This window comes from Kogia breviceps, chromosome 10, assembly GCF_026419965.1.
Source record: "Kogia breviceps isolate mKogBre1 chromosome 10, mKogBre1 haplotype 1, whole genome shotgun sequence".
Taxonomy (NCBI): Eukaryota; Metazoa; Chordata; class Mammalia; order Artiodactyla; family Physeteridae; genus Kogia; species Kogia breviceps.
Window position 1 is genome coordinate 45,757,268 of NC_081319.1, and position 13,511 is coordinate 45,770,778.

The following is a 13,511-nucleotide window of genomic DNA, read 5'->3' on the forward strand; positions in this document are numbered from 1 at the left end:
GGAATTCACCTCTGTGCTTTGTGACCACCTAGAGGGGTGGGACAGGGAGGGTGGGAGGGAGGGTGATGCAAGAGGGAAGAGATATGGGAACATATGTATATGTATAACTGATTCACTTTGTTGTAATAGAGAAACTAACACACTATTGTAAAACAGTTATACTCAAATAAAGATGTTAAAAAAAAAAGAACTCTCAAAGCCTTCTCTTTTCTTTTTAAGCATATTCTTAGTTAATTTAATATCAATTCACCTAGATTCTTAAAAGAGGAATGATTACAATGAACATACTGATCTTAAAATGTACATTTCCATTAGATTATAAGACTACTTATGCACCAAAAACAAGAGTGAATTCAAAACTCAACAATAAAGATGAAAAAGCCTGTCTGTTTAAAAACGCTAAGTTGCTTCTGGGATTTTTGCTTTCTCCCTTTAAAAATCCCATTAAACATAGGAACTAAAACCACAAAAATGTGTGCGAACCATCAAGACTCAGAAATGCTGATGACTAACGTACCAAAGTGCTTTGCACTCTTGCTTTCTGATTAAAAAAAAAAAAAATTACAAATTCTACTGTCACTCAACACAGGCTAACGGGCCCATAATTAGTAGAAATACAGAGCTCCCTATTTTAGAAATGGAATTTGGGGACTTCCCTGGTGGTCCAGCAGTTAAGACTCCATGCTCCCAATGTAGGAAGCCTGCGACCCCACATGCCTCAGCTAAAAAAAAGAAAAAAGGATCCCATGTGCCGCAACTAAGACCCAGCGAAGCCAAATAAATAAATATTTTTTTAAAAAAAAAGAAATGAAGGGCTTCCCTGGTGGTGCAGTGGTTGAGAGTCCACCTGCCGATGCAGGGGACACGGGCTCGTGCCCCGGTCCAGGAAGATCCCACATGCCACGGAGTGGCTGGGCCTGTGAGCCATGGCCGCTGATCCTGCGCGTCCGGAGCCTGTGCTCCGCAACGGGAGAGGCCACAGCAGTGAGAGGCCCACGTACTGCCAAAAAAAAAAAAAAAAAAAAGAAAAAGAAATGAAATTTGGCACACTCTAGGAACAATTAGGTGGGCTCATATTGTAACAAAAATAAAGGAAAATGAATCTACATGACTTAGAAGACAGATGAGTAGAAAACAAGAGCACCTTGTAATAGATCCCTAATATAAGGCCAAGAGAAAATGGGGAGAACCCTCAGTGAGCAAGTTTAAAGGGATCTCTGCTGATTCTGGCATGGAAAAGGGAAGGTCCTAGTGAAAAAATAAAAGAGGTACAGAAATCCTGACAGAATTCAGGCCACAGCACACCCCTCCAGACCCTCCCATACACTCAATACATGCCAAGTACCCACTCTTCCAGACGCTGGGCTGCCAATGTCACCCTCCACCCTCACCACAACCACCCATCTGCAGCCTGCGCTGGCCAATGCAGGAGATACCGTGGCCAATACTCACCACAGAGGGCTACTATGCTCTTTTGAGGAGCAGCTGGTCTGAGCTGGGATGAGCCCCAAGTGTAAAACACACACCAGATGCTCAACACTTAACATCAAAATTAGAAAAATATCTCGATAATTTTATACTGGTTGCACGCTGAAAATATAATACTTTGTATATACTGGATTAAGTAATATATATTAATAAAATGAATTCCACTTATTTTTCCGTTTTCAACGTAGATACTATGAACTTTAAAATTAGATTTGTAACCCCAAGGACTTCCCTGGTGTCAGTGGTTAAGAATCCACCTGCCAACGCAGGAGTCACGGGTTCAATCCCTGGTCCGGGAAGGTCCCACATGCTGCTGAGCAACTAAGCCCACGGGCCACCACTACTGAGCCTGTGCTCTAGAGCCCACGAGACACAAATACTGAGCCCGTGTGCCACAACTACTTTGTTTCTGTTTCTCATATAAAATGGTGATGGCTACACAGCAATATACATGTATTTAATATCAAACTGTACACTTAAATGGTTAAGATGACAACTACTGAGCCTGCGCGTCTGGAGCCTGTGCTCCGCGACAGTGAGAGGCCCACGCACCGTGATGAAGAGTGGCCCCCCGCTCGCCGCTACTGGAGAAAGCCCTCGCACAGAAACGAAGACCCAACACAGCCCAAAATAAATAAATAAATTTAATTTAAAAAAAAAAAAAAAAGTTTCTGAAGTCACAGTAAGCTTTAAAAAAAAAGGAGGCTTTTTCTCTACTGTTTGCCTCAGGCTTGCAATTGTAATATGTCTGTGGCCATCCCCTGTTATGTTTCTTAACAGAATAAATTCTTTAAAAATCCATTCAAAAAAAATGGTTAAGATGATAAATTTTATGTTATGTGTATTTTACCATAATAAAAAAAAAGTTGGAAAAAAAAAAAAGCTAGGTTTGGTCCAAGGAGCCTGGGCTGTAAAGATGGTACAGCTATTGCAAACCCAAGTCACTCTCACCCAATGTCCTTCCTTTGGAAAGCTTCATAATCATATACTAAATTTAAAAGTAAGTGATCTAATATAGAGTCTATTTTCCCTGACTCTTACAAAAACAAAGAACAAAAACCTAAGTTGCTAATTACTTGGGTACGTTTATTAGTCATTATTCAGGATTGGTGGCACTACAGAGAGAAGGCTGCCCATTCCAAATTGAAAATGTGCCATTTGCTATAGTGAGTTCAATGGCTTCTGTTTACATACTACTTATTCTATGTGATCATAACTGTGTCTTTTCCCAAAGGGAGGAAAATATACTTGACTTACCCAATTGGTTATTTCAGGCCTCTTGCACTTATCAGTACAGAGAACAGCTACAAAATTGATTGTTCCCTTCCGTCGCCCTTTGTAGACAACTGTCTTGCCTCCTCTGCCAATCTCTTCATACAGAATGAAGTTTTCCATCTCTGGGCTGACTCCTCACGTTTGATAAAATGGCAGCCTAATAGCATCTCTAGCTCCTAAAAAGTAAACAAAAATAACACTTAAAAATGTAAGCTTGGGACTTCCCTGGTGGCGCAGTGGTTAAGAATCCACCTGCCAATGCAGGGGACGCAGATTCGAGCCCTGGTCCGGGAAGATCGCACATGCCGCGGAGCAACTAAGCCTGTGCGCCACAACTACTGAGCCCGTGAGCCACAACTACTGAAGCCCGCGCACCTAGAGCCCATGCTGTGCAACAAAAGAAGCCACCGCAATGAGAAGGCCGTGCAACGAAGTGCAGCCTTCACTCACTGCAACTAGAGAAAGCCCGCACACAGCAACAAACACCAAATAACAGCCAAATAAATAAATAAATTTATTTTTTTAATGCAAGCTAGTTGCATGATTAATTAGCCTAAGCTACTTAATATGTAAATAAATCTAATAATTCTATTAAATTCAAAATATTCACCTACAAATGTTGAATAGAAGTCTTTTTCATAGAATGAAAACAGGGAAAAAAATAAAAGAAACAATTCACAAACTAATATTCAACTCCCTAGTAACAAGACCTTAATAAAAATAATGAAAATGACAGCTATTTCCAACACATGGAACAAAATCAGGGAATGAATGAGATTTCAGCCAGTGTATCTTGATACCTCTCTTACTTTCTCTGTTACACTGGAAAGCACTTTGTGTCAATATCTGTATAATGAATAGGGTAATATGCCCCACCTAAACCCAAATTATGAGAAATGAGGCAATGTATGTGAATACACTCTATAAACAAATACGGAATGATAGTACATCTATCTAATCCATAGGGATTGGAGTCAATCCAAATATTATTCGAAGTCAGTGGTGAGCAAGCTACTGGTTCCTGGGCCAAATCCAGCCTGCCTATTTTGTAAATAAAACTTAATTGAAACATAGCCATGCTCAATCATTTATATATTGCCCAAGGATGCTTTCAGGCTACTATGGCAGTGTTGAATAGTTGTAACAGAGACCCTATGGCCTGCACACCCTCTAAAATATTTACTATCTGGCCCTTTACAGAAAAAGTTTGCCAACTCCTGTTTTAAATCAAGAATTCTTTTAAAAAAATCCACATCATTATCAAGGATAATGAGTTCATTTTCTTGGCCAGGAAAAATCCCCTAATATTCCTGAGTGAATAACAATTTGATGTAGTCTTTCACTAGTCTAGATTTTTAATTAAAACTGAAATAAAATAATGGATTTGATATATTAAACATATTTCCAACAACATAAAGTTATTTACTCAACCAAAAACATCTTTTAAACTGGCATCTCTTTGAGAGGATTATACATGCTAGACTACTTAAAACGTCCCAGAAATTATCCAAGCAGTAAGATATCCTCTTTAAAAACAGCTTATGTTTCTGTAAGATACCCAGGAAGTCAGAACATTGCAAAATCCCTATGAAACAGAACATAAAAGAGCAATAAATTAATGGGTATGGGGTTTCTTTGGGGGCAGATGAAAATGTTCTAGAATTAGATAATGTGGATGGTTGTATAACTTTGTAAATACTCTAAAATTCACTGAACTGTATGATTTTAAAGGGGTGAATTTTATCTCAATATTTTTACTGAGATATAACTGACATATAACAATGTGTAAGTTTAAAGGGTACAAAGTGTTGATACATTTATATAATAGTGTTAAGTAATGCTATGATGGTAACCATATCTCATCACATAATTATTTCTTTTTTCTGGCAAGAACATTTAAGATCTAGTCCCTTAGCAACTTCGAAGTACATAGTACATTTTTGATGACTATGGTCACGATGATGTACATTATATCTCCAGAACTTATTCATCTTTGGTTATAAGCCATACAGCAACAGACAGAGGAGCAAGATTTGGCTGGTAGGCAATAGTTTATTGACCCCTATCTTGGTATAGGAAACCATTAATCTAAGAATCTAGGAGTAACTCTATGATTCTAACTTCCAATGAAATTAAAACTTACTGCAAAATGTGAAAAATTCTACTATAAAAACTTATAGGCTCATGGACTTCCCTTGTGGCACAGTGGTAAAGAATCTGCCTGCCAATGCAGGGGACATAGGTTCGAGCCCTGGTCCAGGAGGATCCCACATGCTGCAGAGCAACTAAGCCCATGCGTCACAGCTACTGACCCTGTGCTCTAGAGCCCGCGAGCCAAAACTACTGAGCCTGCGCACCGCAACTACTGAAGCCCACGCACTCTAAGGCCCGTGTGCCGCAACTACTGAGCCCACGTGCTGCAACTACTGAAGCCCATGTGCCAAGAGCCCATGCTCCGCAACAAGAGAAGCCACCGCAATGAGAAGCCCGCACACAGCAATGAAGACCCAATGCAGCCAAAATAAATAAATAAATAAAAATTTTAAAACTTATAGGCTAGTAATTACATTTAGTTATTTGGATTATAAACCTGGTATCTAGATCAAATAAGAAATCAAACTATTAACAGCAAAATTTCTAAATTCTAAGAAAAAATGTGGGAAAGTTTTGAATTTAAATCAATCAAACCCAAAAAAGGCACAGATAATATCTATCTATTTTAAGAAACAGTTTTACTAAGTCCCTTTTACAATCCTCTCCTCCTGAAAACCACTCATTAAAAAGAACTGTAGGGCTTCCCTGGTGGCGCAGTGTTTGAGAGTCCGCCTGCCAATGCAGGGGACACGGGTTCGTGGCCCGGTCCGGGAAGATCCCACATGCCGCGGAGCAGCTGGGCCCGTGAGCCATGACCGCTGAGCCTGCGCGTCCAGAGCCTGTGCTCCGCAACGGGAGAGGCCACAGCAGTGAGAGGCCCCCGTACCGCAAAAAAAAAAAAAAAAAAAAAAGGACTGTAAAAAATTAATGAACATGTATAACTGAATTACTCTGCTGTACATCTGAAATTAACACAACATTGTAAATCAACTATATTTCAATTAAAAAAATTTTAATTAATAAACAGAAACACAGGAAGATAGCATCCACTTCCTAAAGCTTTTGGCCTTAAAGGGACATAAGGTCACAAAAGAAAAACTGCAATTTGCCCAAACCCAGGTTTGATATTTAGGGCATCTAATATCAGAAAAAGGGCTACACCTAGATCCAGATAGACTTCATGGCAGCCTACGTTTCCCAAAACCAAAACTAAGCACCAGCTGTGAGGTTTTCTCAGGCTAGTTGGTTACTGAAGAAATTGGATTCCAAATTTCACTTACAGCCAAATCTCTACATGTTTTACTCAACAATAACCACCTCAACCCAATTTTTTGAGAAGGACCACAAGACACAGCCTTCAAGGCCTTAAGAGAGTTTGATGGGGGCTCCCCTGGTGGCACAGTGGTTGAGAGTCCGCCTGCCGATGCAGGAGGCGTGGGTTCGTGCCCCGGTCCGGGAAGATCCCACATGCCGCGGAGCGGCTGGGCCCGTGAGCCATGGCCGCTGAGCCTGCACGTCTGGAGCCTGTGCTCAGCAATGGGTGAGGCCACAACAGTGAGAGGCCCGCCTACCGCAAAAAAAAAAAAAAAAAAAAAGAATTTGATGAACCTACCGGCCCTTGGGCATCCCCATTATCATATTCCCTTTTTCTTTTTTGTATATGAAAAGGAAGAGCATGCCCTTGGGGTAGTCACCCAAAACCATGGAAACCACCTCAGCCCAAAGGGTATTATAAACAGCAAATGGACCCTGTAGCGCAGGGATATCCCCTTTGCCTTAGAGCCATTACAGTCACTGCCCTTTGGTTAAGGCCACTGGAAAAATCATGTGGGATCCCCTTTAACCATCTGTACCTCATGTAATAGAAGCTCTCCTAAATTCTCATTACACTCAACGTTTATCAGCTGGCCTCCTCACTGCCTATGAAATCCTTTTGTTAACTGCCCCTCCCATAACTCTTTTATTGTTGTAGTAACTTAACCTGGCTACTCTTCTCCCCTCCTTCACCAACGAAGTACCTCTCCACACGATCACCTCATGGTTCTACAGGAAATTCCACTGGGTAAACGTGACTTCTCATGGTTCACTGATGGTTATTTTAAAGGTGACAATGGCAAATACTTTGCTGGGTATGCTATTGCAACTCCTTTTGATGTGGTTGAGACAGCATCTTTACCTATGGCTACTTCAGCCCAACCTACTGAATTACACACCCTTACAGGGGCTTGTAGTTTAGCCAAGGACAAAAGTGTCAATATTTACACTGACAGCAGATATGCTTTTAGAGCAGCTCATGATTTTGGAATGTTGGGGAAACAATGTGGCTTCTTTACTTTCAGCGGAAATAAAATTTTAAGTGGCCACTATGTTCAGGAAATATTGAATGCAATACTTTTACCTGCCACTTTAACTATTATTAAGATTCCAGGGCATTCTAAGCTTGACTCTCTGGAAGCAAAAGGAAATCACCTTGCTGCTATTTCTGCAAGAAATGCTGCCCTTAAAGGGACCAACAGCAGCCAAACCTCTGTCATGGTCCAAAGAGATTTCTCCAAATGATAATTTAGAAAAACTGGCTAGAAAGGCCCAACAGCTGGCCTCAGAAAAGGAAAAACAAGATTAGAAATTCAGAGGGTTCCCTGGTGGCGCAGTGGTTAAGAATCCACCAGCCAATGCAGGGGACACAGGTTCGAGCCCTGATCCCACATGCCACGGAGCAACTAAGCCCGTGCGCCACAACTACTGAGCCTGCACGCCACAACTACTGAAGCCCACACGCCTAGAGCCCGTGCTCCACAACAAGAGAAGCCACCGCAATGAGAAGCCCACGCACCACAATGAAGAGTAGCCCCCGCTCACCACACGCACCACAATGAAGAGTAGCCCCCGCTCGCCACAACTAAAGAAAGGCCGCACGCAGCAATGAAGACCCAATGCAGCCAAAAATAATAAATAAAAATAAATAAAAGAAAGCTGCCTGCTGACTTAAAAAAAAAAAGATTAGAAATTCAGTAACTGTTGGTTTGATAGAAGAGAAGGCTCTGGTTTGGACTAAGTAACAACAGTTTTATGGGAGACTAAGATCCCCACTCCTCACCACTGTACATGCATTAAAGCATCAGTCTACTGACAAAATGATAGCCTTCATGAATCAATATTGCTGGGGAAACATTAAGAAGGCCACAAAAGGTGCCTACCTCACTTGTCAAAATACAACCCAGGAAGGCCTGTGCGTACTGCCCCGGGACATTTTCAACTGCATGATGGACCATTTGAGGTCTGTCAAATGGATTTCATATAACTTCATCTAGTGAATAAAGTATGCTTTAGTCACGGTCTGTACATTTTCACTGGACTTCCCTTGCAGACAGCCTACTGCCTCTTCACACGGCTAAAGTCCTTTTGGAAAAGAGTATCGCTACTTGGGAAACTCCTCTCAAACTTCATAGTAATCAAGTAACCCATTTCACAAGCCGGGTGCTTCAACAAGTGTACGCCGTTCAGCTGGTTTTACAACACTTACACTTAACATCTTCAATCCTCTGGTTTAGTTGAACGTACTAACGGCATTATGAAGACTCAATTGGCAAAATGTGTAGAGACCCTCCAAACACCTTAGCCAAAAGCATTGCTATTGGTCCTTCTAAATCTCAGATCCACCCCCTTTTGGAATTCAGAAACTCTCAACCTTTGAGATCATCAGACGACACCCAAAGCACGTGGCTCCTGCTTCTTACGATCCACAATTAATAAAAGGAGAGATACTCCAATACTGAAAGGTCTAACTGCCTCTATTAAAAATAACCATGTTTTGGTAGGGTGGTATTTTTTAATTTATTTATTTTATTTATTTTTGGCTGTGCTGGGTCTTTGTTGCGGTGCGCAGGCTTTCTCTAGCTGCAGCAAGTGGGGGCTACTCTTCATTGCAGTGCGCCAGCTTCTCATTGTGGTGCTTTCTCTTGTTGCAGAGCACGGGGTCTAGGCACACGGGCTTCAGTAGTTGTGGCGCCCGGGCTTAGGTGCTCTGTGGCATGTGGGATCTTCCCAGACCAGGGCTGGAACCCGTGTCCCCTGTGTTGGCAGGCAGATCTTAACCACTGCACCACCAGGGAAGCCCGGTAGGGCAGTCTTTTTACCATGCACCCTCAGGAGACAAAGACCTTAAGCATCACACCTTGTAACCTGGAGATTTCATTTACTGGAAAAGACACTTCCAGAAGAACTGTCTTCAGCATCATTGGAAAGGCCCCTATCAAGTACTACTAACCAACACTTGTGCCACCAAACTCCAAGGAATACAACTCTTGGATTCACAACACATCTAAAGGAAGCACCACACTCTGACTGGACCTGCACATCCTCTGGTGAACTGAAAGTAAAGATTTCCCAGAATTGAAGCAGACAATATCTGATGAGACAGCTTTCCCAAGATATCCTGATCAGACCTGCTGGAAGTTTGTCACTGTTAGGCTGCACCCCTCAGACCTGCAAGCCCTGTAGCTGCCAAGCCTCGAAAAGCCCAGACTCAGTGACAGAGACATAAATGGCTTATTGGACAGAGGATCTTACATGTCTGAAGCAAGGTCCTGGAGTGACACCCCACCATGTATGGCAGACAGCAGGCAGGACAGGACACGGCAGCACTCTTCACTACTCAAGGGAGGAGGAGGCTACCATTTATGAGGGGAGAATTGACATCAGATGGGCTCATCAGTTACCAGGGACTAATTAACCTCTATAATTAAGATGATTGGATAGTCATGTGAGTGAAGCAGGACTGGTCAAGCAGGGCGTGTACAGAGAGCAGAGAACAGCCATTTTGAATGGCCTAACCATACCGTAGCCAAACCTTTGATGATGGCCTAAGACTTCAGAGGACTGTCAATGTCTATCATCTTGACAACATATGAATTTTAGATTAAAAATGCCTGAGAGTTCTCCCTCCTATCTTTCCTTGTTACTTGTGAACTTAATAGGTTTCCCATCTGTGCACTTTCCCTCCGACTTGAGACACTACACCCAGGAAAGATACTTCCCGACATTGAGGGACAAAAAGCCCCTGAAAGTAGAAAACCCGACTCTTGATCAGCAATGCTTTCAGAGAAAAATCTTGATCAAAAGGGAGAAGTATAAAAAACTAATAAACAGAAACCTCAATTAGAATTAGGAGACCAGAAGCGGGGAGCTCTCATGCCCTGCAAAGATGGCAGAGCCCAACAAGAAGAAGAAAGATTCCTCTTTTGGCAAGGACTCAACTCAATGAAAAGCCATGGATTCTTTGTTTATTACAGCCCTCCCAACTTCCTCTTCCTCTCTAAAAAAAGCTTTCGCCTTCCCTGCCATGCTGGGGAATTGCACGGTGGCTTGTCGGTGTAACACCCCGAATTGGGATTCCCTGCTGATGACAAATAAACCCATCTTTCCTGGAGAAATGTGTGCCAGTCTTTTGGTTCAGGTAAACAGAACCAGTGCTGAGTCCTGACCCACTAAAATGCAGCCTTAACAGGAGTAAATTATGTGGCAAAAAAATAACCAGAGACCTTAATTAAATGTTCACGAATTGGTACATTAGGATACATCAGAATAAGATGTTGAAATAAGTTTTTATGTAAGATGAGTAAGTGATTCCTTGAAAGCAAGGTTTTAGGGCACAAGAAAACAAATAAAATCTTAAAATTTTGAATTTGAGTCAGGCCAAATTCATGTCCTCAATCTTTCACTGAATAGAGGCACGTGAGCAGAGCAGGCAGCCTGAAATTAACAAAACACATCAATTACAAACTGGGCTTAGACGAGCGTTTATTAACCTGCAGCACTTCCCGATTCTGAGGGCTCAACTTCCTTAGACTAAAATAAGAATTGGATCAGATGGTCTTCTAAGTTTAAGTTATCTTCCAAATTTGAAAGCCCATGACTAAGATTCTTTTTGACTCACTCCAGGGATGTTCCTCACCTTAGACTTCCTAATATGCATTTTTTAACATTTGTAACCTCAACTTGTAAAATAAAACACAAATACAGAAAAACCCACAAAATAAATGTATACTTTAATGAATTATTATAAGAGAGACATCCTCGTAATCATCACCCAGGTCAGGAATAGCACTTTGCCAGCGACCCCAGAATCTCCTCCCTGAGCCTAAGACAATAACAACTCCTACTCCCCAAAAGTAATCACTCTCCGGACTTTCATGAGTTTCTTTATTTTTCTCACTGTAGTGTGCATTCCCAGACACCACAGTTTAGTCTTCCACATTTTCTAAAAGCATGGTGCATTTTTAAGTCTCTTTTAATCTACAAGTTCACCTAGGTATCATCTGAGAAGCCAGAAGTCAGAGGAATTCACACATGTGAGCAATTGAAGCATTTAAGATTCAGCGGACAGAGCCTACACTCAACAAACTCTGAAACGGTTCAGGTGGCAACAGCACTCATGAGTGAACCCTCCTCTTAATCATCCCCACCTTCAAATCATTAACTCCCTCTCTAGCGGCAATCAGCAAGAGCAGGGAACTCGATAGAAATGCAAATTCTCGCCCTGGGCCCAGATCTACTCAATCAGAAACTCTGGAAACGGGGTCCAGCAATTTTGCGTTTTAACTCGCCGTCTGGATGCGCGCTACCTTTGAAAACCGAAGGCGAAGAGTCAACCTTTCCCGAGGGCACAAAAGGCGGCGGGCACTATTCTAAGCACTAAACAGGTGCTCCTCCACGCAACACTTTTCGGACCAAATCAACTGCTAGCTTTGAGCCTGGTCTGACGTCGAAAGTGTAGGCTCTGAGTCGCTACGTAAACACCCTCTCCTCCCCACCCCAAGTAGATCGCGGCCAGAGAACTGGCGGCTTTCACTGCCTTCCCACGTCCACCGACATCAGTCAGCGAGGCCGGCTTAGAACCCAGAAAGCTAAGTCAGAGTTTTAAGGGATAAAACTCCGAATACGGGGAGTCTATAAAGCGCATCTCACGAACCCAGGTCTAGAAGAGGTGTCCCGCGTACTCTGAACCAAAAGTTGTGTAGGGTTTAACACAAATACAAAGCAGAACCCGAAGAGAGAGGGGACGCTGAGGGCACAGGGTCCACGGAGCGTGGGAGGGTGGTGGGCGGCTCCTCAACAGGCCTACAGTCTCTCCAACAAACGCTGAAAGAGACAGAAACCCACATTAGCGGCCTCTAAAACCGCCACTACCACTCACCTGCTAGCTCGGTGGGGAGATGCCGCAGCTCCACTGGACGCCGGCCTCGAGTGCGCGCGTCTCGCCTTCGACCCCTTAGGACGAGCCCACTGGCCAAAAGCCAGGGGCGAAGCAATGGAGCAAGACGGACAGCGTGAGGCCGTACAGGTCCAGCACCCCTCTGTGTTTGCATTCGGCCTGCCCGTCTCCAGGGCAGCACGCAGAACGCCGGAAGGAGCGTAGGGCGCTGATTGGCTGAGCAGTTTCGCTTCCCATTGGCTGGGGCTTGGAAGTGAAGCAGCCTCGCGCCCATCGTTGGGACGAGTCCACCGATCTACCCTAGATAGGGGTAAAAAATGCAGGGCTCAGCGCGTTGGTGACCGGCCTTGCAAGTTCAGCACCCCTCCGCGTTTGGATTGGCCCATCCCGTTTCCAGGGCAGCACGCAGAACGCCGGAAGGAGCACAGGGGTGCTGACTGGCTGAGCACTTTTGAGTAGTTATTGCCTGGGGCCCGGAAGTGTGCGGCAGTGTTGGAGAGTCTGTCCATCCTAGTTGTGTGGGGACTTGGGGCTTGGGCGGGTGGAGGGGAACTCCCTGGGCAGTAGTTGTATAGTTGGTGGCAGTGGAGTCCTGGGCCCTCGTCATTTCTTCCTGCACCCACTGTCCTCCGTTTCCTTTCATCCTTTTTCTTTCTGACGCCCTCCAGAGTTTAGGTGGACGTGACGACATAATCCGGGTAACGAATGGCTGACTCCTCGAATGGCTTCCTGACCCTTTAGAAAAAAGAAGGCTATGAATTACCTTCTTTTTTTTTGTTTTGTTTTGTTTTGTCTTGCTGTACGCAGGCCTCTCACTGTTGTGGCCTCTGCCGTTGTGGAGCGCAGGCTCCGGACGCGCAGGCTCAGCGGCCATGGCTCACGGGCCTAGCAGCTCCACGGCATGTGGGATCTTCCCGGGCCAGGGCACGAACTCGTGTGCCCTGCATCGGCAGGCGGACTCTCAACCACTGCGCCACCAGGGAAGCCCTACCTTCTTTCTTGTACGTGAGAAAACAGACCAGATCCCTGATCTCCAGTTGGTTGCTTATGACTCAAAGCTCCACCTTCTCAAATTCCAATCACCAGAAACGTTAACACCAGCTCCTCTCTTCCATGCGAGTTAGCGCAGAGATTATCAACTTTGGCCTCAGAATCATCTGGAGCGCTGGTTAAAACAAGCCCACCTACCCACAGAACTTCTGATTCTGTAAATCAGGCAGAGGCCCCTAATTTCGCATTTCTGTCAAGGTTCCAGGTGATGTGGATGTTGCCAATAAGGGACCACGCTTTGCAAACCTTTACATGTAGGAACCGTACCTCTGATGTCAAGTTAACCACATCTCCTATTCTTTGACTTCTAACCCTTCTTGCCTTCTTAGGCCTTAGATTAGCCATTATTGTCAGTTTTTTGCATTTAAGAGATTTGATGTGGAAAAAAAAA

General features: G+C 43.8%; 1 protein-coding gene across 4 annotated transcripts in view; it reads right to left on the reverse strand.

Annotated features, from left to right (window-relative positions):
* The window catches only part of ULK4 (unc-51 like kinase 4), a 559,443-nt gene extending 547,192 nt beyond the window's left edge, over positions 1–12,251 (reverse strand). For 2 of the 4 annotated variants that reach the window (XR_010842631.1, XM_059075830.2), the window contains exons 1-2: positions 12,053–12,251; positions 2,746–2,939 (exon numbers count right to left, since the gene is read on the reverse strand). Coding sequence is in view for 2 of the 4 variants with exons in the window: in XM_059075830.2 (XP_058931813.1) it covers positions 2,746–2,883 (138 nt within the window). In the remaining 2 variants the exon portion in view is untranslated. The remainder of the gene's footprint in view (positions 1–2,745; positions 2,940–12,052) is intronic. The other 2 variants (XR_010842632.1, XM_059075834.2) reach the window with 1 other exon arrangement.
* Between the last annotated feature and the right edge of the window lie 1,260 nt (positions 12,252–13,511).